At 38.5% G+C, this 26,632-nt stretch overlaps 5 protein-coding genes, 6 long non-coding RNA genes, 1 other non-coding gene and 1 pseudogene across 19 annotated transcripts; 5 read left to right on the top strand and 8 right to left on the bottom strand.

The window, feature by feature from the left end:
- The first annotated feature begins 1,131 nt into the window (after positions 1-1,131).
- LOC123474596 lies at positions 1,132-3,472 on the top strand. 2 transcript variants are annotated; one of them, XM_045176856.1, is made up of 5 exons: positions 1,132-1,357; positions 1,431-2,001; positions 2,089-2,451; positions 2,528-2,664; positions 2,731-3,472. In XM_045176856.1, exons 2-5 carry the CDS (start codon positions 1,530-1,532, stop codon positions 3,145-3,147), a joined length of 1,389 nt encoding a protein of 462 aa, XP_045032791.1. In that variant the 5' UTR covers positions 1,132-1,357; positions 1,431-1,529; the 3' UTR covers positions 3,148-3,472. The 2 variants fall into 2 exon arrangements, with proteins under 2 accessions (XP_045032791.1, XP_045032792.1); XM_045176857.1 differs by having other exon boundaries at positions 1,408-2,001.
- Positions 3,313-5,389, bottom strand: LOC116935992. 5 transcript variants are annotated; one of them, XR_006649488.1, is made up of 5 exons: positions 5,040-5,351; positions 4,889-4,971; positions 4,706-4,820; positions 4,432-4,611; positions 3,313-3,655 (listed from the first exon to the last, which is right to left on the bottom strand). It is a non-coding gene; the product is annotated as an uncharacterized LOC116935992 (long non-coding RNA). The 5 variants fall into 5 exon arrangements; XR_006649487.1 differs by lacking the exon at positions 3,313-3,655 and having other exon boundaries at positions 4,028-4,611; positions 5,040-5,179; positions 5,260-5,389; XR_006649486.1 differs by lacking the exon at positions 3,313-3,655 and adding an exon at positions 4,028-4,356 and having other exon boundaries at positions 5,040-5,350.
- Positions 5,390-5,417: 28 nt separating this feature from the next.
- Positions 5,418-6,269, top strand: LOC123474601. The gene is made up of 2 exons (XR_006649482.1): positions 5,418-6,116; positions 6,188-6,269. It is a non-coding gene; the product is annotated as an uncharacterized LOC123474601 (long non-coding RNA).
- A 49-nt stretch (positions 6,270-6,318) lies between these two features.
- Positions 6,319-7,243, top strand: LOC123474599. The gene is made up of 3 exons (XM_045176860.1): positions 6,319-6,479; positions 6,549-6,955; positions 7,027-7,243. Exons 1-3 carry the CDS (start codon positions 6,425-6,427, stop codon positions 7,219-7,221), a joined length of 657 nt encoding a protein of 218 aa, XP_045032795.1. The 5' UTR covers positions 6,319-6,424; the 3' UTR covers positions 7,222-7,243.
- A 549-nt stretch (positions 7,244-7,792) lies between these two features.
- Positions 7,793-9,508, bottom strand: LOC116933129. The gene is made up of 4 exons (XM_045176858.1): positions 9,352-9,508; positions 9,065-9,284; positions 8,643-9,013; positions 7,793-8,581 (listed from the first exon to the last, which is right to left on the bottom strand). The coding sequence occupies exons 2-4, from the start codon at positions 9,258-9,260 to the stop codon at positions 7,940-7,942; spliced, it is 1,209 nt and encodes a 402-aa protein (XP_045032793.1). The 5' UTR covers positions 9,261-9,284; positions 9,352-9,508; the 3' UTR covers positions 7,793-7,939.
- A 141-nt stretch (positions 9,509-9,649) lies between these two features.
- Positions 9,650-10,417, top strand: LOC123474604. Its single transcript, XR_006649490.1, has 2 exons — positions 9,650-10,075; positions 10,134-10,417. It is a non-coding gene; the product is annotated as an uncharacterized LOC123474604 (long non-coding RNA).
- A 168-nt stretch (positions 10,418-10,585) lies between these two features.
- On the top strand, positions 10,586-11,807 carry LOC123474602. Its single transcript, XR_006649483.1, has 4 exons — positions 10,586-11,203; positions 11,264-11,380; positions 11,447-11,539; positions 11,622-11,807. It is a non-coding gene; the product is annotated as an uncharacterized LOC123474602 (long non-coding RNA).
- Positions 11,808-11,944: 137 nt separating this feature from the next.
- LOC123474597 lies at positions 11,945-13,298 on the bottom strand (annotated as a pseudogene).
- Positions 13,299-13,377: 79 nt separating this feature from the next.
- LOC116936634 lies at positions 13,378-14,322 on the bottom strand. Its single transcript, XR_006649481.1, has 4 exons — positions 14,261-14,322; positions 14,022-14,189; positions 13,716-13,957; positions 13,378-13,643 (listed from the first exon to the last, which is right to left on the bottom strand). It is a non-coding gene; the product is annotated as an uncharacterized LOC116936634 (transcript).
- Positions 14,322-15,381, bottom strand: LOC123474600. 3 transcript variants are annotated; one of them, XR_006649480.1, is made up of 5 exons: positions 15,164-15,374; positions 14,962-15,111; positions 14,733-14,903; positions 14,459-14,648; positions 14,322-14,399 (listed from the first exon to the last, which is right to left on the bottom strand). XR_006649480.1 is itself a non-coding variant. In XM_045176861.1 (4 exons), exons 1-3 carry the CDS (start codon positions 15,338-15,340, stop codon positions 14,548-14,550), a joined length of 651 nt encoding a protein of 216 aa, XP_045032796.1. In that variant the 5' UTR covers positions 15,341-15,381; the 3' UTR covers positions 14,322-14,399; positions 14,459-14,547. The 3 variants fall into 3 exon arrangements, 1 of the variants encoding a protein (XP_045032796.1); XR_006649479.1 differs by having other exon boundaries at positions 14,962-15,066; positions 15,164-15,371; XM_045176861.1 differs by having other exon boundaries at positions 14,962-15,381.
- A 451-nt stretch (positions 15,382-15,832) lies between these two features.
- Positions 15,833-16,720, bottom strand: LOC123474594. Its single transcript, XR_006649477.1, has 2 exons — positions 16,102-16,720; positions 15,833-16,027 (listed from the first exon to the last, which is right to left on the bottom strand). It is a non-coding gene; the product is annotated as an uncharacterized LOC123474594 (long non-coding RNA).
- Positions 16,721-16,734: 14 nt separating this feature from the next.
- LOC123474549 lies at positions 16,735-18,561 on the bottom strand. The gene is made up of 5 exons (XM_045176760.1): positions 18,370-18,561; positions 17,963-18,316; positions 17,746-17,905; positions 17,457-17,683; positions 16,735-17,384 (listed from the first exon to the last, which is right to left on the bottom strand). The coding sequence occupies exons 1-5, from the start codon at positions 18,559-18,561 to the stop codon at positions 17,310-17,312; spliced, it is 1,008 nt and encodes a 335-aa protein (XP_045032695.1). The 3' UTR covers positions 16,735-17,309.
- Positions 18,562-19,176: 615 nt separating this feature from the next.
- LOC123474595 lies at positions 19,177-20,239 on the bottom strand. Its single transcript, XR_006649478.1, has 2 exons — positions 20,068-20,239; positions 19,177-19,967 (listed from the first exon to the last, which is right to left on the bottom strand). It is a non-coding gene; the product is annotated as an uncharacterized LOC123474595 (long non-coding RNA).
- Between the last annotated feature and the right edge of the window lie 6,393 nt (positions 20,240-26,632).

The raw sequence follows: 26,632 nt of genomic DNA, 5'->3' as shown, positions 1-26,632 counted from the left end.
TGAGGCTAAAGCTGAAGCGTTGCTGACGGAATTAAAGAATAACAAGTTAGCGAAAGTGGCAGCAGGTGAATCCTCAAATGTTGCAAAGGTGCATGTTCCGGTTCAAAGGACTCTTAGTGAACTAGATTGGGCAGGGGAGGCTCAATTAGAAGGGGAAGCCCTGGTAGAACCACCAAGCCAGACAAGTCTTCCAAACAAGATGATGGAACAGGGGCCAAAACAATACTTTCCTGAAAGAAGTCATTGGCTTCCACTCCCTAGATTCATCCCACCGGGTCCAGGTGCCATTCCAAAAACAAAGCCCAGTGGGTCATACAAGGCAGGGCCTAATCCTGTGCCCAATTGTCAATCAGGTCCTAAAGGGAATAGGCCATCTAAGATGCCAGCCTATATTGTAGGAGAAGAAATCCGGGATCACTTGAATGGAGTTAAAATCTTATCTACTCAAGCTCAAGACGACCTGAGGGATTTGTGGTTGTCAGACAATTGGACCATTTGAAATAGTCAAGAAGGTCTGCCCCATTACTTACTTAGTCGAAGATCCTCCAACCCGAAGAAAGAGGCAAATTTGGCGTCGGTTTAATCCGCACGTCGCTCAGATAAGGCCGTTTCGTGCCCCTAATGAAACAGAATGGCGTCCTGAGGACTCGGAAAGCGACACAGAGAACGAACATACCGAAGAAGAACATGAACCGTCAAAATCCGCTCAAAATCCGAACGAACCCGGGGACAATGGGAACGAAAACAGGGGAAACCCGGACGACCAACCCGCCCGACCTACGCCACGACCCGAGGGAACCGTAACCCGAGCCGGAAGACGAACATACCCACCTGCTTGGCGACTACAAGATATAAATTAATTTATAAAAGTAATCATTGCATTTAAGGGCCTTAATTTTTGAAATATATGAACAATGAAATCGATCCGTCAAGGCAGGAGCCTTGAAATTGTCAGGATGGCCGAGTGTTATGAAATGTCAAAATCTGTTCATGTAATTGTTAAGTTGACCGCTAGAATGCGCGGGCATGTACTTTGTAAGAATATTATTCCCTACCTTGACCTGATTGGCCCCGCCCTTGACCTACCCTGCCCTCTTGAACCCGCATAAAACGCGCCCCCCTGCAGTTTTGGCGCTAGTTGCCGCTGGAGAGTCGTGAGAGTAAGAGCTACGGTCGGTAGGCTCTCGGTTTATTTGCGACTAAGCATTGTATTTGTGCACTGGCAATACAAATTCGTTTATTTGTGAAGCGTTTTGCGTTGTGATTCTTAACAGTATCATTTGTGGCCCAAAGAGCTGACGGAAATGCTAAGACTTTACATTGTCTCCCTACTCTTAAAAGTGCAGAATTAAGAAAGGTATTGACTTAGTTTAACATTTTGGATTTATTTGCATTTAGCCTAAACAGTTTATACTAAAATGAAATTATAGGTTGGTTGACTTTTGTGGTGTACATCAACCACAACTCTTAAGTTTGAAGCTGGAGGTGAATTTCGTTCCAAAATCCGATGTGTCAACTGTTATGCACGCATGGCATCCGCTACTGTCTTTGTGCAACATCAACGGCAATGCGTAAGGAGATATCAGGGAACAGATTATGAAGAATCGGATTCGGACTCCATTGACATTTTGAATGACACTATTCCTAATTCACCCGATGTTCACGTCGATGAAGAACAACATGTTCAACTGGAGTTTACGGATCATGATAATCACGTCGAGGAAGAACAAAATCTTCAACTGGGGAATATGGCTAACGTGACTCCTCATTCTCATCAAACAATTAGAGGCCCTAACGTGTTGGTTACGCGTGATGTGGAGGACGTTGCCATTCCGGTTGTGCAAGTAACGATGGATAGGATATCGCCTGAAAATCGTCGAAAAAGCTGTCTATTGGCAGCAGAAAATAGATTGCGACAGTCTGGCCCTCCATTACCTACATTGTGGGAGGAAATCACGGCGTCGATGGATGTGGTTTCAAGTGCAACTGCTGCTCCTTTAGGTGCTTACATTTGAAATAAATGAAACAAATTATTTAGTGGGAACAACTAATCAAATTTAGATACTAATAATTTTCTTTTACTTGCAGCAATCGAGAAATTGAAATGCCATCGAGAGACTGTACTAGAAAATGGCAAGAATATGGTGGTTATCAGACGAGGGCAATATCTGGTCCATGATTTTATTGCTAAAATGAGAACGTCTGAATTTAACTTACACCGGAACAAGTTAATTGATGTCACCTTCTTGATGCAAAATGAAAACGGAACACAAACCCAGGAATTAGGAGTCGGAGTAGGACCCTTAAAAGACCTAATGTCTACTTTGGTAGAACAATTTGTACTCAACAGATTGTCAACTTTGTTCAATGATGGCACCGTCGAACCATCTCTCTACCATTTCACTCGAGAAGAGTGTAATATGGAAATGTATCTTGCCGGCCAAGTTTCCGGTATTTTTGATTTTGATATTAATGCACACCCGCCAGTAAAAGTATTTACATTAAAACAAATTTTTTTTTGTTTAAGGGCTTGCAATGGTACAAACTTTCCTATGTCCCTGGTGGACACTACCATTCTTTAATCGACTGATGGACATTCAAAAACCAGATTCCACTTTACACCCGTTTCTGGCTGGTTTGGACTCACAGTATAAAGTATCTAAGGTAATTAATAAATATTACCTTTGTTAAGAAGTAAATATTATTCTAATTTTATTCGTTCTAATTTAGATTTTATCATATCCAGAATGTGCGACATTGTTCAACAGGCACCCTTTAACACCGGAGCACATAATGGCAATATTGAATTGGTCCGAAATGAAATTAAAGAAAAATACAACTCTGAAACGGGCAGAATCAGAATGCCAGAGTTGGTTCGCTGACTGGCTTCAAAAGCTGCTACCAGATGATTTGTCAGAAGTTCTCCTATTCCTGACCGGATCAAAAATAATTCCGGCCAATTGGAATGACCATCAAATAAAAGTGATTTTTCTGCATCTAGAGGAGAATGAAAAAAGGCGACCAACGATTAGGACCTGCCCTGCTTTTGCAGAGCTCAAGTTCCCTGTTTTTGTTACAAGTGAGGAAATCGAAGAGGTTTGGATTGATGCTGTGAAACAAGTCAAGTTTGGGTTTACCTTTGCCTAAGCTCACATTTCTCTGTGATTCAAAACAGTTTGCGTTTTTAAAGTGTTTCCTTTTAAAAGTGATTTGAATCATCTTCTCTTGAACTCAGTGCTTTATTCCACTGAATTTCTAATTAAAATTTAGTGAACACTTGTTTTTTTAAACAAGTGATATACCTCATCATGGTAAAATTGTGTCAAAAAATGTGTTTTGAAGTGTCCTGTCTCATGCGAAAGTGTCGTTTTCGAACGGCCATTAATGAATGAGTGTTTTTTTTTCCTTTTTTTCTTTCTTCGTAATTTAAATGCTTATGCGAAAATAAACGAGTCGTTAAAAAAAATTCCAATTAAACGAGGCGTTTGTCGAAATGTTTAGAGGGGGACCTCTGGGTTGCGGGAGCGGACAAAGTTGAGCAATATTGCTCGCTGTCTTCGCAGATGAAGGGTTTCTCGTGGCTGCAAGCTACGTCGTGCCACTTGATGCCATCTTTGTAGAAGTTGTTCAAGATGGCCAAGCAAGGCTCCCCCTCCTGTTTAGAAAAATGATTTCCAGTTGGATTGGTTATGAAATAGAAAGAAAGGAGATCAGTCCAATAGGAAATTATATCTTATGGTTTCATGAAACTTTTTGCCGCAAGACATTTTGTCCTATCTTGAGGAGACCAGCTTGCGCTGCATTAACACTACGATTTGTCATTTCTGGTAGAATTGATAAATTGCGAAAAAAAATTCGTCTTAGCCGCAAGACATTTTGTCTTATCTTGATGAGACCAGCCATTGCCGTTGGATTCAAATAACTTGATTTTCAAAGTTAGAAATAGCACCCTGTTTGGAAATGTTTGTAGCCCATCTTTATGAGCAAATGTGGAACAAAAACGCCCCGTTAAAAAAATTCACGATTACAAATTTCAACGAATTTCCAATCGATTATACTTCATCTCGAAGGGAAAACAATTCCATGTATCTTGTTGTATATCACCAGTAGTCGATAGGTTGGAAGAGCATGTACGAGTCCATCCAACCTATTTACTGCTGTTATTACAATAAGATATCATAAATGAAAAAGGTAGGCTTGAAGTTCTGTTGTTCATTGGTAAGACTACCTCGTCCAATCTCTAACTGCAAACTGACTGAGAAACTGTGAACGGCCACAGTTTTAAAGGGGTAGAGCAAGGTCACCAACACGAGCCATCAGCGAAGGTCGAAGATATCTCTTAGGCTGTAGCATTTACTGCAAGGTTGGTATGAGAGGGGATAGGAGTGACCTTTGGGAACCAAATAGTCATTACACCCATGTGATACTTACTTTCACCATTAAGAAAAAAATGGGTTACAGAAAATGCCAGTATCAAGAAGCGACGTCACGATGTCTCCTAGGAAATTAGCTGGTATCAACCGCTAGGGATACAATCATTTGGGGAATATCTAGTTAAATGAAGCAAATGCAATGCTTATGGATATGGCATTTTGTTCTTGCCCTCACATCCTGCAACAAACCCCCCAAAAATTGTGTTTTAAAAGCTGTTGAAAGCTGGTAATGAATTGTTAAAATTAATAATTTGCAAAAGTCATTCTTTAACCTTTTAAGAAAACTCATGTCCTCCATGCTTTTGCTTGTTCTTGTAATTGGTTTCATAGAAACCAACAGTGAGTCAGCTTTGCAGGCTTTAGAATGCAGGAGAATAACTTATCAGGCTAATAGAAACCCATTAATGACAGAAAAACAATAAATATTAATGTAGATAAAACATGGAGTTTCATACCACTGAATGTGAAAGCAGTAACATGGACACTGGCATCAAATCCTATTTTATAAATTTTTTATACAACTTTGGCATCTCTTCACCTGTCATCAGCAAAAAGACTAATAAGTATTAGCGAACAGATAAAATTTTTACTACAGAAGATACTTACTCCGTTAAATCTCCACTTACATTTCAAATAGAAGTTTCTACACTTGAATTGTTAGTTTTACTGTTCTGAATTTCTGTATTATTATTGAAATGGCTCTAGACTTCCGTTAATAGACGCAAACAGTGCCAAGGATATGCAAACTTGCCCCCAAATAAAGCAAATTGATGTATGAATCAGAACGAGGGCTTCTGTGTTTTACATCTTAAATTTTACCACATACCGTCTATAGAATTTTTCCTTTTTAAAACTACCTATTTTTCTGTTAAAGGCATGTAGATGTAGTCATTGTAAAGTGATGTGTGATGACAAAGAAAAAATTTAAGCAGACGATTTTTGTAGAGTTTTTCTGACGAGGACGTTGCCATTATTAAATTTTGTTTAAATGTTGCCATGGTGTAAAAGGGAGGTGTACCAACTCTTCAGTTAAGAAGGGTATCTCAGCCATGGTGTATTAGTATGGTGGGGGAACTTTTGTTGGAATCGGCTATCTCGAATGAAGCCAGTTCCCGGACAAGAGGCGGAGCTTAGTGCAAAAGTCGAAATTCCTAACAGCCAATTGCAGGGCTGGTCACCAATTGTCGGTGCCCTCTATGAACCAAAATACTAACTTCTTTCATAATTTAGAAATTTCGGTTCTCGTTCGTTCGAATACGGCCATTACGTATGAATGCGATGTAACCGTTTCAGTGATGTGTGATTTGAAAGTTATCGAAAAATGGTGAAACGGTGTTTTATAGAAGATTGTTGTACTGGAAGAGACCAAGAAAATGGTCCAGCTAAACAAAACAGCACAGTTGACTTTTGAATGCAGAGTTTGTTTGAACACTTATCAGAGTAAGAGGGAACTGAATTCCCATTTGCATGCTGCCCAACATTTAAGATCTCTTTCAAGAGCCACTCTACCTGAAAATGATCAGCATTTTCCAAGCCGGAAACGAGTATTTTTGGGATTCAGTTGTAAAGTTTGCTCACATCAATTCGAGACACACAGTGAATTAAGAAAACATCTTTCAGACTTTGATCATCATTGGACACCAAAACGATCAAGGGAAATGTCAAACCAAGACAGAAATTCATGTAAAGAAAATGTCATAAATATATCTTTAACTTAATTCATCCCTAAAGCCATACATTTTTTAATTTTCTAGATAAACACGAAAATAACTTGAGGCGTCACAGGCATCAATCTTCCACCGATGTAAGATCAGACAAATCTTTGGATTGGCCAAATCGAGATCTCTTCTTGAAAAAGTATACTTCGATTAAAATGTATTGTATAATTTCTTTCAAAATTGTGCTTCGTTTCTTTAGATGAGAGAGCTAAGTCTAGTCTTTCTTTACGGTCGTATGGATCTACAGACCTGATATTGGATACTCCTGTTACCATGCTAGAAAAGAATGCACGCATATTAAACGATGGTATTTATAACTCCAGAACGGGTAAGAAATTACAGAATAAATTATTAGTTTAGGTTAATTAACTGCTTTTTTTCATGAATGGTTGCACAGAGAAAACTTACGAGGTCAACGTGAAAGTACATAAACATTCTTCTAATTATGAAACAGACAACGATCCTTCCTTTATAACAAGTCCAGATAACTCAGTTCTGTTGCAATCTAAAGTGTCTATTGAAGTGTCTTCTATGTCCGAGAGCCATAAAGGAGTGGCTGTTATTCCGACCGAATCGGCCACTCGGACAAAAGATCCTCGTCAGAATTTTTTGTGCAGCAGATCAGATGCAGTCAGAACACAACCTAAAATTCAAAATACCAGTGCGTCACAGACAACTCTAGAAGGCTGGCGCCTTACCATTTTGAGTACAATTGGTCTTACAGAGGAGTTATTGTACCCTATCGACCCAACTGAGAAGTACGACTTTGTCCTCACTGCCAGATGGAACCAGGATCCTTTGGAGGTAAATAATTTTAAATGGATCTAGTATCTTAACATTACATTTTAATTAATTTTTCATTTCTTTTATCTTAGCGCCTCTTTGGACAAATTCGTGCATTCGACACCCATCCAACTGCAACGAGTTTCCTTCACATCATTCTAATGATGTCTCTTTACACGCCCGCTAAGACAATGCTTAGAAACGCAAATGTTGAAAATGATGCATGCTATCAAAAGAAAAAGCTAGTGTTCAAAAAAGTTTCAAACTCGGAACTACAGCGCATGTAAATACAAAGTAATCTCAATTAAATTTCTTTGCTTCAATTTATTTTCATATTTTTGGTTATTTCATACAATTTTAATATAACACAAATCTACTTAGTCTAATAACAATCAAAATAGGATATTATAGGTTACTAAGTACACAAGCAATGCAATCGGACTTAGAGAATTTTCAAACCGTTGACAGCATTCAAGGGGGTTTTTAGCTCATAGTTCACCCAATTGTCCACCAGGCAGCGCTGATCATAGGTGACCACTGGCTTCAGCCGAGATAGCCGATTCCAACCATCAGTTCCCCCACCATACTAATACACCATGTCTCAGCTGAAGCCTCTTCGTGGTACAAGGTTATCTATCGTCAGAGACGCCTGGTGGCCGATCTTGAACTAAATGAAAAACCCACTTGAAAAATATTCTAAGTCCAAAACAGTGGATCCATCCCTATCGGCATTCGCTACGGCCTATGGCAATAAGATGGCATTTCAAAATTAATGTTATTATCTTTCTTGTTTGGAAAAAAAAATATTTCAAGTACTGTATGATCACACTCAATATTTAAAAAGAAATTAAAAGATAGTTTAAGTATTACTTTGTATTAAATTTCTTGTATGGGCATTTTTGGCCAGTTTGAAACTCGCCTGGACTGTTGTTTGTTCTTTGGACAATAAAACATCTTTCAAACGTTTAGATTCAAAATAATATCTCACTTTTACATACTCCATTATTAAAGTTCCCATATTACAATGGCGATGAGTATCACAAAAAGGGGCAGTACATTGGTTAATTTAACTTTTGCTATACACTCTTGGAATGTATCAGTGATATAAATATGATTAAGTGACTTAAAGTGGTTTGAGACAACTTTTTCAATTGCGCACAAAGTTTGGTACATTGACAGGGTGACAAACACCAGTCCACCTTTGGTTCGAGCTCTCGTGTATGCATCTGCGTCAAAATCACTTGGTAGATCTGCTTCTTTGGTAATTACGGTCTGTCTGCATGCCTCACACTCGAAAAGGTTTTCTCTCGTTTTCACCATGTAACCTGCTACATCGTATATGAGAAAGTTACCGATTCTATCTTCTTTGGACAAGGGCAACTCGTTCACGTAACGCTTTCCCAGCTCTTCCATTAAATCATCTTTCATTGCTACCCTTAAATCAGTAGCAGCCTTAGCATTGTCAGGGAATTTTTTAATGAGACACTCCTTAAAATCGACGAGCACCCTAATATGGTCATCATTTTCTACATTTGCGTTCCGCAATAGTATCTTCGCGGGTGTGTACAATGACATCATCCTGATAATATGTAGAAAACTTGCAGCCGTTGGATGTGTATCGACTGAACGTATGCGCCCAAAAGTCATCTATAGGCAAAAAGGATAGTTCATTAAACGATTATTTGCATTTTTTTTTACAAATATATACCTCTAAGGCTTCTTGGTTCCATTTTGCTGTCAGTACGAAATCGTATTTCTCTAAAGGGTTTTTTGGATTCAATAACTCTTCTGTCAAGTCAATGGTGCTACGGATAGACAAGCGCCAACCATCTAGAGTCGTATCTGACGCAAATGCGGCTATTATTGGACGTTTTCCAGGATTGCGATGGCACTCCTCAGTTAACTCTATTATTTTTAGCATGTCTTCGAGTACAGATTTTTTCCCCTTTGTTACCTTTCCCTCCATTTCGACTAAATTATTCCAGTTGTTCCCATTAATTGACTCACCCTTGTGTCGTCCATTCATAATGTCAAATGTGTCATTAATAAGCTTTGTAAGCTTTTCTGTAGCTTCCGATCCTAATAAAATAATGAGTTAGATTTATAAATTTGGAAGATTTAATAAGGTACCATTAAATAAATGCGCTGTTTTTTTGTCTTCTCTTAAAAATTTTAAAGCCATGGCCATATGTTTGGAGTACAGCTGTGTGGCCAAGCTTACCGTCATTCTCTGCCAGGTTGATGGCCAAATGTGAGCAAGTTTTAACTTGGGAACCAATTTCAAACCAAGCAACCTTTGATGCTCAAATACTCTCTGATAGAACATGTGGTAGACAGTGTGCCCGGCAAACTGAGAAACATAAAAAGGAAAGTATTAGTCTCCATTTGCTTAAGTATACTTTAAGCACATTTACAACCTGAGCAATTTTTTGAAGCACAATTTATTCACCATTTTTGGAAAGACGCTATCAAGGCGTCAACCAAACGACGCCATTAATGTGTTCAAACTTTCACTACGACTAATGGAAAACCGTTGACGACTGATCCGAAGGTAACATTTGCTCACAAGCTCAAGAGATGGCGTTTACTATAGAGAACCTAGCAATGCCTACTGGTACCACAAAGAGGCTTCACAAGAGATACCCTTCTTAACTGAAGAGTTGGTACACCTCCCTTTTACACCATGATGTTGCGAAATCCTCCACGGTCTGGCAACATCTACTTACTGAAGGAATGCTAGCAGTCGTGAAGTATAAATTTAATCAAAATCGGTGTCTTTAGGTTTTCTGACACACTGAGTTTAATTTCGGGGATTGTCGAACGCGAAGCAAATCACATGCAGATTAGAGATTTACGAAAGGTTTACCTACTATACTACTGGTCTCCGTCATGGCCAGCCGGTTACGTAGTGACTTGTGTGGATTACAATGCCAGCTTTGAATTAAATTTAAGACGGCTTTCTAGAAGTACAGTCAGAGTCATAGAAGGCCCTCTATGACTCTGGTACAGTCTTTATAATAACTTGTAAGCCCCCGCCCCAACAGCTTATTTTGTGATTTTGGAAATTGAAATAGAATCAATTGCTCACCAACTTCTACGCCACAAGTCATCTTATCGGACTTTTAAAGACTGGAACACTGCGTAAGAAAAAAAAAAGCGTGTTGTCCCTTGCCTATTAATTTATTTACTAAATGAAAAGATTGCAGAGATTCTGAAACAGCTTTATGTTAGAATCAAAGGTTGCTATTTGCCCCCGTATCTACTCGTTTACTGGTAATAGTTTCCGAAATGAATGCATATTCAGACACGCCATTTGGTCATTGCAAAACTCATCTCGAATGCCAATTCCAGCTGTGGCGGAGTAACTGACGTCCCTTTAAGATCGTTGGTCAAATTCGTCGTTGCATAACACTTAAATTTCTTTCGCAACCAATTCCTATTGCTGGTCACCGTGCATCAATCTGTCAACTTTGATCAACAATTCGGAGAATTTTACATATATTACGACATGTCTGATGCCTTTCCACATCCAAACTTTCATTCGACGAGAGCATTTGGTCTCAATTGATCTTACGTAGCACTCGATACAACAACAAGCAAAGTCAAGCTATATCCTTTTTCTATATTGGATTCCATTCTCGAAACAAGTCTGCTGTGTTCAAGTACAACACAAACAGCAATAGCAATGGCGTTACTGCCAGAAACGGGTAGCCAATTTTGAAACTGCCAAATGATTCAGAATTTGTGGGGGGCGTAACGATAACAAACGAGTTGGAAGCCTTGAAATTAAGCGCCATTACGACTTTAGCAGACGAGAAAAGAATACATTTTGCAGACGATGTGTTACGCCAAAGCAGATCCATCAAATCGACGGGGAAACTTCAATCCAATTCGTCCGAGCTGCAAACCCAAATTCAATCAGCTGATTGCTGCACACATACTGTTCGCCTGGACGTGATCAAAACAAAAAGAAAAAACCTTGTCTTGACGGCTTTTTCATCGCTGCAATGGCCGTTGCTAATTGAAGAGAAAGTCGCAGTTCAAAGTCGGCCTGTTATTTGGCCTCTAGTTTTCCCTCGCCACTCAAAACGTCTTGCTAATTCCGCCGAATGTTGACAGACGGGAGACGTGGAAAGAGAATTCCTCCTTGTTCCAGCATCGTAGCTACGCGTTCCTGCGAATTGTTTGCCGCCCATTAAACGACCATGTCTGACGACCTCATAAAAGGACTCGTCGGCTCTTTCATTCACAATTCCCACAAGAACAAAGGTAAAAGAGTTTATGACCAACAGCTTGTCTAGACACTTGACATAATTCCTTTTCTTCCAGGGACTTCACGGATTAAATACCCTGTTTGTTTTTTCATTTGTCTTGTCATCCGACATTTCCAGGATACGAGTCAACACCACCACCAACAATGTCATAAATCGGAACGGTTCGTCTCACGTAAGATTCAAAATTGGCTGTTGAAACTATTGCAACGAGTCTAACTTTATTGTCGTTTCGATGTAGGTAGATAAAAACCTTTGCGGAATATTCAACGAATCAAAATCTGGCAATTGTTGTTTTTATCGACTCTATTTTGAAACCAACATTATAACCGAAGTAGGTCTACATAATAGTTTGCATTATCCGGCTCGTTAAACTGAATCAACAACAAACGTATTGGTTTTCTTGTTCTCCATAGATTTAAATAGCCTCGGTTTATGCAAGACATAGTGCCCTTGTGGAGAGCTGTACTCATCACATATAGCGACTCTTAAAAGACAAATATCAAAGCTGAATTCTCCTATAGAAAAAAATATTTAGTGTAAAATCTCCTATTTAAAATATTAGTGTATGGTGAAACGAAATGAAATTTCTACGAACAGAATACGGTATATAGAATTCGAAACTTGTGTTGATAAATTGCCTTTCTTGGTCTTGCTATCTATCGCCGAGCCGTGTGCCACGGCGTAGTTTTGTGTTGATACGAGTGCGCAGTTGCAAATTTTTTATTACTTGACTGTATTACTCGGCAAGTAATTGACTCCATCTGATTTGAAACCGGTAGATGATGATATGGAATGTCAAAGTGGTTTCTACCACCTGCCAAAAAGATAAAACATCAGTTAATGCAATTTATTTAAGCTATTGAAACAAACTTGGAATTTAGTTTCTTACTTTAGAATAATGCGCTTGGAGAGCTGCATCATCACCGGTAGCGTTACATATATTTCACAGTTGTAGAGTTCGATTATGAGTTCAGTAAACTTAAAAAAAAATAATCAAACGCCATGCAATGTCACTAGGGAAAAATATCTTTGGATTTTCAACGAATACTTTTGTTCGATCCGCGGGTTCCTTGGTGAAGACAGTCGTCTCGCAGTTGGCGAAGTATCAAAATACTTTGAATTCTCTGTCAATTAAATATACCATCGACTTTTCATTTGAAAAAATAAAAGTAGTTTGAACAAGTTCTTATGCTATGGCCGAGTGAGAAATAAGAAAAAATCGACATCCCCTCTGATTATACAAGTAATCGTCGATGGAGATGAGGAAACCCATGATGTCATAGCGAGTAACGTAGTACACTAGATAAATAATATTACTTACAGGGCAAACGGTAAATGAGGAGAATGAGTTCCAAGCGACTTCTTAAAATACTATAGTCGCCTCACTGAGGTGTTTTAACATTTTCAGACATCTCAACATTTCGTTATCTAACAGCTAAGTATAATCTTTCCGGGCCAATATCTGCTACTCGTCAACTATGCGGAGGTAATAAATGACAATCGTTCTGGCGCACAAAGTGTACATCCAGCGGTCGATACAGTGCAGTTTAAACTCTGTGCCATATTAATACAAAACTGTACATTATATGGGATTAAATTTAAGCATTCATGTTTAATTTGAAAAAGGTTACCATGATCGCTATCCAGGTAGCGGCAGCTATAGAGTATCTCCTTGGAGACGTTAAATCCGATCGTTTCGACAGACGATGGATCGTTTCCAAACTCGAAAAATAACATTATCGTCTCACGGGAGGTTAGGACCAGAAACAATGAAATGGTCGAACCACCCAGGAATGATTTTGTCGTTGCTACGTATAAACCCACTAAAGGCGTCTAACCTGAAAAATTGCTTCGTAAAATGTATACTTCGACTGCTTTCCCCAAACAAGGCATAACTGATCCATCAATCTTCTTTCGACGAAAACTTACACAGCCCGGCCTGGAAAGTGAGGGCGAAACTAAAGCTGCAAAAACCCAAACCAGAAAATCGTTCGACGGGTAGTTAGATGAAGAATTACGCCGATTGTTTTAAGGAAAAAGCTGAAAGTCTAAATGGATTAGGGAAATCGTTTTTGAAACAGCAACACCATGTTACTGACTTGCTGCTAGTTAAAGGCGACCGCTACTACTCTTTAGCTCATCATGTCTTTACAGCTCATTTCAGAAGAGTAGCAGTAATGACGTTTATTTTACAATGCAATCTCATTCCTGTTACTTAATACGAAAATTGCAAATCTTTTGGCAAGGATAAATTTCTCACTTAAATTGTCTAATTTAACTGATTGTGGATTAACTATTTGATGAAGTTCGACGAATTCTTCAGCGTTCAAGGGATTAGTGAATTTGGGGACTTCTCGTGCTTGTCGGAATTGCCCGACGATCGATTCCAAATACTCCATGTCATTGAAATTATCCGGAAGATGAAGAACATCATCCTAGAAACAACATAATTTTTTTACAAGTGCACCGTTAAACAACTTTTATTAATTAAATGGTTTAATGGATACCTGGAGAAGTTCGACCCGTGGTCGGAGAAATTGTCCTTCTTCCTGAAGTTGCTTAAGTAGTACCAAGCCGGAAATATATAGCTGATTTGGAGTTTTTTTTCCCTTCCGTCCGTACAGGATGGTTGTTCCAAGAGTCTACGTATGTTTCTAGAGTCCTCTGGAATAGATTAGTTGCCACCTGATGTAAAATGAAAAGATCTAGTTCGGAGTCACTTTGGATAACCCCTGCATTCTCCATGTCTCTGAAATTACCAAAAAAAATAGTAAGTGATGATATAATTAAAATAATTTAAAATGAATCGTTACTTAAACGTGTTCAGTAACGGTCGAACACCACGTTGATTCGTGTCTCTCCACTGACGTTCAATTCTTTGATTCCGCATGGAAGAGCCAGCGAAAAAACTGAATCTATTTACACCCCGCACATTTAACATGTAATCAGTTGCTAATACATTTTCTCCTCCCCGATCAGTTCTAGAAAATGAAACAAGTCATTTTAACTTGCACAAATGTATAAGAGGCATATTAGTAAGAAAGACTGTCACCTTAAACAAGCTGTAGTTCCCCAAATGATGCAGCTGGAATGCAACAGTTTGACAACAGTCAAAGCGGTTATTGTCACTAACTTGCATTCCCACTATCGCCTTACTATGTCCATCAACAATTCCATGAACAAATCCCCATCTAAAAAATTATGTTTTATTGAGTTGAATAAAATGCCAAATTACAATCTATATATTTACCCATCAAATTTGTGGAATCCATCCATGTGCCACATTTGTAAAGGGGAATCTGCGTGATAAACCACACGAGGAATCTGTTTCAAGCCAGGTTAAGCTTTCTTCAGCCCAATTCTAGCATAGGAAGCTTGCAAACGCTTCTCTTGCAATTTGTACCCATTTGCAACAAGTTTGCCTTGCAACAACTGTAGACCTGCGTTTCAAAATCAAATCAATTAAAAAAGTTCAAAACTTCAGTAATTGTAATGCTCAAAGGATTTAAAAAAAGTAAGATTACCAAACTTGGGAAACCTTTTGAGCACGTTGGCAATCACAATATCAAGATCATTATCAGAAATGTTGGAGTAGCTTTCTCTTTTGATAAACCATGCTCTTGATTCTACGTTTAAGAGTGTTGGTTCACTGATCTGCATCAAAACAGAAATCCCCCGATTTTTGAAATCACTGGCTAGAAAAAGAATTTGTTAGTTAAGGCTGATAATATAATCGTGTTTGCATTTTAATACCAAGATAATCTTTCAGCTGTTCAAGATCAATAGGTATTTTTCTACAGTTGGTTGCTGCTTGCTCTTCATTAGCCCCACGTAATAAAGCAGGCAAAGCCGGTTGCTCTGTGAAAACATTATATCCAGTACAAAAGTCAGGAAAACTCAGTCCTGAATTAGATACATGAAAAATAATGAACGTAAATTTAAGAGTAATACTGACATTGAGTGTGTGAAACTGTGACTGTGTGAACGACACACAAAACAAAACAAATGATCTGTCCACAGAATGACCGCAGAATGATGTGTGCTTCCCGCAGAATGTTCCGCAGAATGACCGTCTGCCAAAACTGCCGGTTAGCAACTCGCCTGCCTTCCACCAGATGTCGAGACAAGACATCCCATACCAAACTAAACCTGAATATGAATTTTAAAGTGAATTTGATTTTTGATTTGATTTTTAACTTTTGACTTTGAAATTTTGATTTTTTTTTAACTTTTGACTTTGTCTTTCGTCCCACATCTGAAAAGATTTTCAAAATATTTTTGATTTCGTTGTTGGTCTGATTTTTAAAAATACTGATATTTTTAAAAAATTTTTCGATATTTTCGATCAAATAGGTGTGAGCCAAATACCGTGCCATACTGTGCGATGAGATTGAGCATTGAGAACCTAACCGGATTTACACTTCTTCCATAACCGTCTTGATGAATAGTAAAGCTCGTTCAAATCATCTGATGGCCTATAGACTAGGCTTCTTTAGGATGAATCATCAAATCAAGCTTGTTGATTCTCCTAACAGAAGAAATCTGCCCTAGTGGTGATGAATTTCATCCACCTAAACTAAGTCACAAATCCTTTGGATGCGGAGCTTTAGTAGTTACGCAAATGTAACCTATTGAAGTCAAGAAGCACAATTTATTTATTTAAGATATTAATCATCAATCCACCAAGGATGCAATTTCCATTGGTGTCAAGCTATCTTGAAGAAGATTCGCGACCTAAAGCTTTCTTCAGCTTATAACAAAAAAGGGCCCAATCCAATTCGAGATTTTGTATTCCGTCTTCTTTGCCTTGCGTATCTTCCTGGTAATATTTCGTTAATTATTTGTTAGAAAATGTATTTAACTTTTAAATTTTTTTTTTAGCTGAGAAAATACCTTCCGTATTTGACGGTTTGCGGGACTCAGCACCACAGGAACTGGCAAGGCTGCTGGAATACATGGACAAGAATTGGATTCGTGGTCGGTTTTGGACACCGGAAAACTGGTCTAGTTTCAACCTGCTTTTGCGAACAAACAACCAGCAGTGGAACTCCGGAAGAGGAAGGTGGAACTTCCGCAGGAGTTCCACCAGCAGTGGAACTCCTGCTGGTAACTCGATGGCCCATGATCACAGGGTTCACAGCCATACCTGGATGAGGAGGCTCCCGCAGAGACGTGTAAGCCACATGCGGGCTACGGTTCAGGTGATTACAACCGTAATCATCCACCGCTGCCGGGGCGTGGTTCACTAGTGCGGGGTCCGGTGCGTGGCGATGGTGATGGTGTTCCTACCACTGCCGGAAGATCCTCAGAGTTAAAGTCATGGTTTAACTTAAGCTGGCCTTCAGGTGTAAGATAAGCAATTTGGCATGTGAGGGTAACATTGGCATGAGCGAAATCGCCACATTTTTTTCATGTTTCTTTCCAAACATTGTATAGCGTTATGGGGAAAATATGAGAATAATTTTTGAACGAGTCCGTTTTTGTGTCTTTTGTAAACTTGATCTTACCAATACAGAAAAAAGTTACTTAAAAGTTCTAATTGTTTATTTTACTGACATAGTTGTGAGTTCTAGCAATTTAATGCATCCGCTAGAATTTTATTCTTTACCCATTCTCCATCAAAGTTCAAACGGGCGTTACGAAACCAGGAGACGCCTTCGAAATTTCCATGAAAGATAACATGAAAGTACAGACAAATGTACTTCAAAACAAACACACAAAAAAACAAGAAATGTAAAAATTTTCACTTCAGCACGTACACGTCATTTATATTTGAATGTGCTTAATCTTCCCGCTTCATATTTAATCGATAGTTAAGTTGAAAAGAATCGAACCAATTTGTTCAAGTACAGTGCATGATTAAGAATGATGATGCATGTTAGTGTGATTGTCATCGTTAGTGGACAAATCTAGCCTCTTATTTGCACTATTGATCATGTTGCCAGGCATTTACAACAAAGTCAAGTAACTTCCTTCCAAACTAAGGCGAAGATAATACTCTCCTACCATTCTCATTTAATCTATAGCAACATATGCGCTGATAAGTTTACTTATCGATGACGATATGGACGTTGCACCACACTAAACTGTCTTCGAGAGCTTCAACGAGCGTTGATAGTTAAGTTTTGTTTCCAGCATATTTCGTTGTTGCCTCCAGTACCTTGTACAACTGTTGACTTTTGATTAGTTAGGCTACAATTGTAAATTTTGCTGTTATTACTGTAGAAAAAAAAACGTCACTTGTTCACCTTTGACAGTGATTTTTCTCCATCCTCTAAAAAAGAAGGCACAGTTCCAGGTTCATCTGCGTCATTTTCAGAAACGAATTTTGGGAGAGCACTACTGGAGCCATCTTCCTCGTCATCCTCATCAGCCATTGGAATTATTCTTGCGAACGGCTTAACTTCTTCATCAGATTCGTCATCTGCATTTTCAGTCAAACTACTTATTTGCGTGTCTCTTCCAGAAAGTGAATCTACATGGTAAAATAAGTTAGCTAAGCATACAACGAAAAAACAAATCTTCGACACAACTTACCAGGGAATTTTCCCGAGCAGAGGGCCAATAGTTCTTCGACGTTTGAGGTTTCATTGTTTTGTGTGCACTTCAACTTAGGAATAATATCTTCTTCTTCAGCACTATCACTCACGTCCAGGTTTGGAGTGAGATCCTCAAATGAACTAGAACATCCGATTCCCTGAAACATTAAAATTGCATTACAAAATGAAATTAACGCGCCAATTAAGATATTTACTTTCAAACTAGGCTTCACATCCGATCTTAGGATAGATGTACTTTGATCTAAACACGAATCCAGCTTTTTTGCAGCTACTTCAAAGTTGAGCGGAGGTTCAAAACCATTACTTTGATCGTCAGACTGGTTAGATGTTTGTACTGCTGATTTACTTTTGACTTCATCATTTTCTTCGTAACCAAGAGAATCTTCTTGGTCTTGATCTTCGGGATCTTGGTCACTGTCTTCGGGATCTTGGTCACTGTCTTCAGTCTCTTCCTCAACAAATGTAATTTTCTTCTTTTTCCCTTTTTTAGTGCGCTCAAAGTCGTACTGCCAAGAATCTGGGCAGGGAACTGCACCGTAACGGTCTGCCTATCCGGTATTTGCTGAATAGTCCATTCATCTTCTACACTACTTCTATGCACATCACAATTACTTAGCGGTGGGTTATCTTGAGGTTCAACCGCTACAATCTCTGACGATACGATACTTTCAAGCGTTTCTTCCAGCGAAGTGGGTTGGTTGGTGACTACGGTGAAGACCGGATCTTTATGTCTGGAGATTTCCGGTTCAACAATGGTTTCAGTAACATTGGTGTTTGAATTCAGAATAGCCATTTTTGATCCACAATGAGTTTTACTTTTGTTGCTATACATCTTATGACTGTTTGAGAATTTTTCTGGAAGCTTTTCTTCATACTGGAAGGGATCTTCATTGGAGCTTGAAATATTGGGTTCTCGTAAAATTAGTTCTCCACTATTTACTACACGAACATCGGCAGAAGTTGCAAAGGGAGATTTATCCTCTGAAATGTTTGTGGGATCTTTAGTAGTTTTTGGTTCACTTGCAATGGCTTCTTCAAATATTATTTCCACTTCTGCCTCACTACTTCCATTTCTTCCACAGTCTACTGAATTCTGTAGATGATCAGGCACGAAAATATCAAATTCTTTTAGAATACTTAAAATTCTGTCTTTGCTTTTGACTGAACACAGCAGCTTCCCAGAATAGATGTACTCAAGAACACAAAACAGTTCTTCAAAGCTCAGATCAATTGAGATGCAGACATCTAGGTCTAACTCACAATCAGGTAACAGGATGGAAAAGAACCGGCTGGCAGCAGCAACAACACCTGTGTAAAATATTTTATGAAATCATTTCAAGAAATACAGCATTTTCTAAAATTTTGAACCTCATCCAATCATACTTCTGTTAGCACGGAGCTTGTTTTGTAAGCTGTGTTGTTCATTATTGTCATCTGGAGACTGGCAAAAAAATGTAACATCCTGAAACATAAAAAAAAGGGCCAGGATAAAATGCGGACGCGGACCGCGGACTGCGGACAGGAGAAACTGCGGACTTTCACCTGCGGACTGGCCCAAAATTTTTTGACAGATTTTTCGTGGACTTAGGGATAAAATGCGGACCGTTTCGTACATGGAGCGATTGAAAGTGCGGACCAGACAGGATAAACTGTGGACTGGTATCTGCGGACTCCATGCCCATATCTGATATTAAATTTCAAACTAAAAATAGTATTTAAAAGTCAACATATGCATTATTCAAAATATGAAAGTAAAGGACAGTTTATATAACATGGTTACTTCTTAACTAGGTAAACTCTTGGTACAACAATGCAAATAAAACATGTAATAAACTTAAAAGGATTTGGGGTATTTCCAAGGGGTTTTTAAAAACTCCTGAAAGGCATAATGCTGTTCTTTTGGAAGGCATTCCTTGTGGTACCATTCTTTGCAAAGTTTGGTATCACATTGCCGCCTTCTGAAGGACGACTTAACTGCGCTACGGTTGTCTAATTCAAATTCTTAATGTGCATAAAAGAAAATAGAATATAATGGATTTGGCCTATAGGAAAAAAATAAATAAAATAGTCAGCTGCTAAGAGCTGTGCGCATTTTTATTTTTATTCATTGGAATTGTTGCATGCATACATATTTTTAAAAAGCAACAGTTATCGAACAACAGCCAATGCATGACCAAAATAAGGTTGATCTGTCTTGTCCTGTAAAAACAAGTCAAATTTTGCTGCTGTATATATTATGAAATTTTAATGTTAAATACTATTATGAAATGAAGACTTTACTTGCAATTTTCTGCCTTACCAACGCATAGACATGTCTATATGGAATGCTGTATCCCCGTATAATACGCGGACTGCGGACAGCTACCCTGTGGAGAAACTGCGGACTGCTGTCAAAAATTTTGGGCCAGTCCGCAGGTGAAAGTCCGCAGTTTCTCCTGTCCGCAGTCCGCGGTCCGCGTCCGCATTTTATCCTGGCCCTAAAAAAAATTCAGAGAATCAACGAGACAGACTAAAGAGGAAATTGGCAAAATAAGGTGGTGTATATAATACACACAGCACACAAAGCTTGCAAAATCTTATTGTTTAAAAATAATGGAAAATCTAATTGTTGAGAAACAGCCATAATCATGTCTTACAGTGAATTGTTCTTTTTTCCTTCCATCCATCCATCAACAAGAAATGATGCAGACATACTCCATGGTTAATTCCTACAATCTTAACTGGACCTTCACTACTCATTGTTTTTTTTCCTTTTAGATGCCATTCCCATCCCGCAAAAGTGGCCTTTGTGAAAACGAAGAACACGCTAATAAAAAAAATCTTTATGTTCAAATATAGCGTTTTTTTTTTCACAACCCAAACAGTTTCCACTAGCCACTACTAGAAGAGGTGAGGGGATAAGGATAACGATGGACGATAGCAACACTACAGTTAATCTATTGGGGACCCGGTATTTCATGTATTTGGAACATGGGGTGGTAACTTGTGGAAATCACCATGGAAGTTGCCAACGGCAAAGCGTGTCGCGGAACGTTTTCAATCCGAAAACATCATTATAACAAAGCCTTGCAGTTTCCGTGTAAATTCTAATTTACGAATAATTTTCGAAAAAAAGTAGCAATGTCATAAATGAACATTACGAGAAATTCAATAACGCATACGATCAATTCATAAGTAAATCAAAAAATTTGGGAATTCGATAAAAAAAAACGGAAAATGTTATCGACGTGGTCCAGCTAGCGACGTGCACGGGACCTATTTAGTTCGTATAATGTAATGCAAAAATTTTTTATGCACTAGAAAAATTGATTGATGTGTACAAACAATACGTGTATACAGCTCATAAATTAAAACTTACCCGTAAAATAGAAAAGTAATTAAAAAAAATAAAAACTGTGGAATTGTTGTAAAACTTGCAGCATGATGTTTTCGGATCTGGAATCAAGGTATTTAAAGGTTCTATGTACGATTATTGGATGTGTGGGGTGGTATTGAGATGTGAAATCATCACGATATGCCTGTAAACGGTGAAGAAACAAGTAAAAGGGCCTCTCTGTGCGATGAGATTGAGAACCTAACCGGATTTACACTTCTTCCATAACCGTCTTGATGAATAGTAAAGCTCGTTCAAATCATCTGATGGCCTATAGACTAGGCTTCTTTAGGATGGATCATCAAATCAAGCTTGTTGATTCTCCTAACAGAAGAAATCTGCCCTAGTGGTGATGAATTTCATCCACCTAAACTAAGTCACAGATCCTTTGGATGCGGAGCTTTAGTAGTTACGCAAATGTAACCTATTGAAGTCAAGAAGCACCATTTATTTATTTAAGATATTAATCATCAATCCACCAAAGATGCAATTTCCATTGGTGTCAAGCTATCTTGAAGAAGATTCGCGACCTAAAGCTTTCTTCAGCTTATAACAAAAAAGGGCCCAATCCAATTCGAGATTTTGTATTCCGTCTTCTTTGCCTTGCGTATCTTCCTGGTAATATTTCGTTAATTATTTGTTAGAAAATGTATTTAACTTTTAAATTTTTTTTTTAGCTGAGAAAATACCTTCCGTATTTGACGGTTTGCGGGACTCAGCACCACAGGAACTGGCAAGGCTGCTGGAATACATGGACAAGAATTGGATTCGTGGTCGGTTTTGGACACCGGAAAACTGGTCTAGTTTCAACCTGCTTCTGCGAACAAACAACTAATATTATTATGCTGCAAACGGCAGCTGATTGCAGCGAAAGCGAGTTACTGGGAACTAGGAGGAATTAGGTTTGAATCCTATTTAACCATAAGAAAATTAAAAGGAAGGTGGTGCATTAGGGAATAAGGCTAGGTGGTGCATTAGGAATGATAGTGCATAAGAAAATTAAAAGTCCTAAGTTTGATGTAATAGTTTAAGTGGTAGTCCTTCCTGTAGAGAAAATAGAATAAGATTCGGTAAGGTCTTTGTTCTGTTCTTAGCCAACCCGATGGCGATGTTTTCCGCGGCATTGTATCGAAAAAGAAAAAGCAAGACGAAGTCAGAGACGATGAAAGGCAACAAGCGAAACAAATCTGCTACGGGATTGTTTACGGCATGGGATGTAAAAGTTTAGCCGAACAGTTGGAAGTCGGGGAAGAAGAGGCTCAACTCTTTGTTAACACTTTGCACGCAACGTATCCTAGTAAGTTAATCGTGTGTTGTCGATTCTGGATATAGCCTAATCTTTCTAATCTGATTACATCAATGCCTTTTAGGTAAACAAAGCTTTATAACAAACACAGTTAACCAGTGCCGCACGAATGGATTTGTGGTTACGCTTCTTGGTAGAAGAAGATTCTTACCAGCCATCAATAGCAACAATGCAGTTCAAAGAGGTATCGGTTCAGATGCGCATTTTTAAAAACTCGTTTTAGTGCTGTATTCTTCTGATTTTTATCGTAGCTCAAGCGGAGCGGCAATATTCGAAGTTCCAACTGAGAATAATCCGCCGAAAGCAAGATAGTTCCTATATTTGAAAAAAAAAAAGAATTACTAACCGGAAACATTTCTTAGATAAGGACAAATAAGATAAATCCGGTTAGGTTCTCAATGCTCAATCTCAGCGCACAGAGAGGCCCTTTTACTGGTTTCTTCACCGTTTGCAGGCATATCGTGATGATTTCACATCTCAATATTGCCCCAGCACCGTAGTAATCCTTACCGAATCTTATTCTATTTTCTCTACAGGAAGGACTACAACTTAAACTATTACATCAAACTTAGGACTTTTAATTTTCTTATGCACTATCATTCCTAATGCACCACCTAGCCTTATTCCCTAATGCACCACCTTCCTTTTAATTTTCTTATGGTTAAATAGGATTCAAACCTAATTCCTCCTAGTTCCCAGTAACTCGCTTTCGCTGCAATCAGCTGCCGTTTGCAGCATAATAATATTAGTTGTTTGTTCGCAGAAGCAGGTTGAAACTAGACCAGTTTTCCGGTGTCCAAAACCGACCACGAATCCAATTCTTGTCCATGTATTCCAGCAGCCTTGCCAGTTCCTGTGGTGCTGAGTCCCGCAAACCGTCAAATACGAAAGGTATTTTCTCAGCTAAAAAAAATTTAAAAGTTAAATACATTTTCTAACAAATAATTAACGAAATATTACCAGGAAGATACGCAAGGCAAAGAAGACGGAATACAAAATCTCGAATTGGATTGGGCCCTTTTTTGTTATAAGCTGAAGAAAGCTTTAGGTCGCGAATCTTCTTGAAGATAGCTTGACACCAATGGAAATTGCATCCTTGGTGGATTGATGATTAATATCTTAAATAAATAAATGGTGCTTCTTGACTTCAATAGGTTACATTTGCGTAACTACTAAAGCTCCGCATCCAAAGGATCTGTGACTTAGTTTAGGTGGATGAAATTCATCACCACTAGGGCAGATTTCTTCTGTTAGGAGAATCAACAAGCTGATACTATCAATTTGATGATCCATCCTAAAGAAGCCTAGTCTATAGGCCATCAGATGATTTGAACGAGCTTTACTATTCATCAAGACGGTTATGGAAGAAGTGTAAATCCGGTTAGGTTCTCAATGCTCAATCTCAGCGCACAGAGAGGCCCTTTTACTTGTTTCTTCACCGTTTGCAGGCATATCGTGATGATTTCACATCTCAATACCACCCCACACATCCAATAATCGTACATAGAACCTTTAAATACCTTGATTCCAGATCCGAAAACATCATGCTGCAAGTTTTACAACAATTCCGCAGTTTTTATTTTTTTTTTATTACTTTTCTATTTTACGGGTAAGTTTTGATTTATGAGCTGTATACACGTATTGTTTGTACACATCAATCAATTTTTCTAGTGCATAAAAAATTTTTGCATTACATTATACGAACTAAATAGGTCCCGTGCACGTCGCTAGCCGGACCACGTCGATAACATTTTCCGTTTTTTTTTATCGAATTCCCAAATTTTTTGATTTACTTATGAATTGATCGTATGCGTTATTGAATTTCTCGTAATGTTCATTTATGACATTGCTACTTTTTTTCGAAAATTATTCGTAAATTAGAATTTACATGGAAACTGCAAGGCTTTGTTATAATGATGTTTTCGGATTGAAAACGTTCCGCGACACGCTTTGCCGTTGGTAACTTCCATGATGATTTCCACAAGATACCACCCCATGTTCCAAATACATGAAATACCGGGTCCCCAATAGATTAACTGTAGTGTTGCTATCGTCTATCGTTATCCTTATCCCCTCACCTCTTCTAGTAGTGGCTAGTGGAAACTGTTTGGGTTGTGAAAAAAAAACGCTATATTTGAACATAAAGATTTTTTTTATTAGCGTGTTCTTCGTTTTCACAAAGGCCACTTTTGCGGGATGGGAATGGCATCTAAAAGGAAAAAAAACAATGAGTAGCCTAGTGAAGGTCCAGTTAAAGCTGGGTCTACACTAGCAGTTTTTACAGACAAGTTACGGTCATACAGACATACAGACTCGATACAGGCATACGGAAAGCTTATTCCGTTCAATCTACACTAGCGATTTTCCGTAAACGTATGCCTGTATGCCTGTGTGTCTGTAAGAAAAAAAGTTTGAAATGATTCAAACTTTTCCCGTAAGTGAGAGTTTCCGTAAGATGAAAAATAAGGTTCAGCCAATGAGAATAAAGTATATATTTTCAAATACTCTTTATTAGTGCAACCACACATGACTGCAACATTGTCTGTTGAAGTTTATCTGCCACAGTCGTCGTGCGTATTAAAAAACTTGAATTTGAATAAAAAACATGGGGCCCAAATCATCTCCAAAGAAGAAGAAATCCCCAAAGAAAATAACCGAAAAGTAAATACTTTAATTCTATTTGTTGCTTTTTCTCAGTTTATGTACAATTTTAATATTTTGTAGACTGAAACTAGAAACAAAAGGCGTCGAGAGGTTAATTTTGTGTGTTAAAAATCAGAATCCTGTATTTTATAATACTACATTGCACGATTACAAAGACGGACAAATTACTACCAAAAGTTTGCCCTGCCTTCTGCAACGCCCATTTTCCGTATGATGTCTGTAAACCTATGTGCAGTGTAGATTGCGTTACGGAAAAACTGAAATAGCGTTGCAGTAAGACTGTATGCCGGTATGCCAGTATGACCGTAACTTGTCTTTAAAAACTGCTAGTATAGACGCACCTTAAGATTTAAAAAAGTTGGTTATTTCCGGGGAGGGTTCCGACTACCGGCAGGCAGAGACATTCACCATGTGCCAAATTTAGCAATTTAGCTCAAAAGGGCTCCGTCCTTCTGGAATTCACACTGGATGTTTTGGGTTTTTCATTTCCTAATAAAATGTATGACGCTTTCATGAAGAGTTCTCACATTTTCAGTGTTGAACAGTTAAAGGATAAATTTTGTTCTTGTCATTTATTACGCGTTGCCTTCGGTGCTGCACCACGCTTAAAAAAACAAAAAACAGTACAATTTCTTTCGGCTTTGTTGGTGGTATAATTGCCCCAGATTGGGAAGTCGAATGGGAACTAATCGAACGAGGTCATTCTTACACTTGGTAATTGATTTTAAATGTGTAACCGCGAAATGTATGGCAGTAACGGGTTGACGCTCGTTGACGCGTACATTATTTTCTCCATCTGGACGCAATCGATTCACGTCTGGCCTTTAGTAAGAAACATTGGTACGCCGCATAAAATGACTTATGATCTCCGAGTCTGTCCAGTGCACAAACATTCATGGTCGATTCAACTAGGGGGCCATTTAGGAAACTGAACCAGGCCAATAACAAAGGAATGTGGAACATACCGAACCAGCCAAGCACCCACTCAGCACAAAACCACGACACGTCTAGAACAAAGGATAGAATGAGGTGTGTGCTCCTTACAAGTAAGAAATTCTACAAAACTTTTTGATCCAGCGACCTGTCATTTCGAAGCTATGAGTGAGATTTACACACTGTAGTGGTAGCAGTAGCAAGTAAAATTCAACCCCCATTTATCCAGTTAAACTTGGCTTCTTAAGATCGTGGCCTGCCTCCTGTATGTAGCCTATACAAACTACTGTAATTTCAACTGTCGATCGATAAATTTTATTGAACAGCCAACGACTTTGGATTCCCCGCATTCTATAAGGTTTTTTCTCTCACTCAAGCTATTTTCATTCCAATAGGGATGACGCATGTGGAGTCGTTGACTCAGAGATGAAAAGATGAGAGTTCACGGGAAAAAAAAATAATAATTAAAAGAGGATTTCCATGCTTTTTTGCCCCAGCCTTCTTATCCGCCTCTAAACTTCCGGAAATGAAAGATGGAAATTCCAGCTGAAGAAAATAAAGTGTGCGAGGGGTTTTTCTTTTTTCAAT

This window comes from Daphnia magna, linkage group LG7, assembly GCF_020631705.1.
Source record: "Daphnia magna isolate NIES linkage group LG7, ASM2063170v1.1, whole genome shotgun sequence".
Taxonomy (NCBI): domain Eukaryota; kingdom Metazoa; phylum Arthropoda; class Branchiopoda; order Diplostraca; family Daphniidae; genus Daphnia; species Daphnia magna.
The sequence above is the reverse complement of the archived record's forward strand: the minus strand, read 5'-3'. Positions and strand labels throughout refer to the sequence as shown.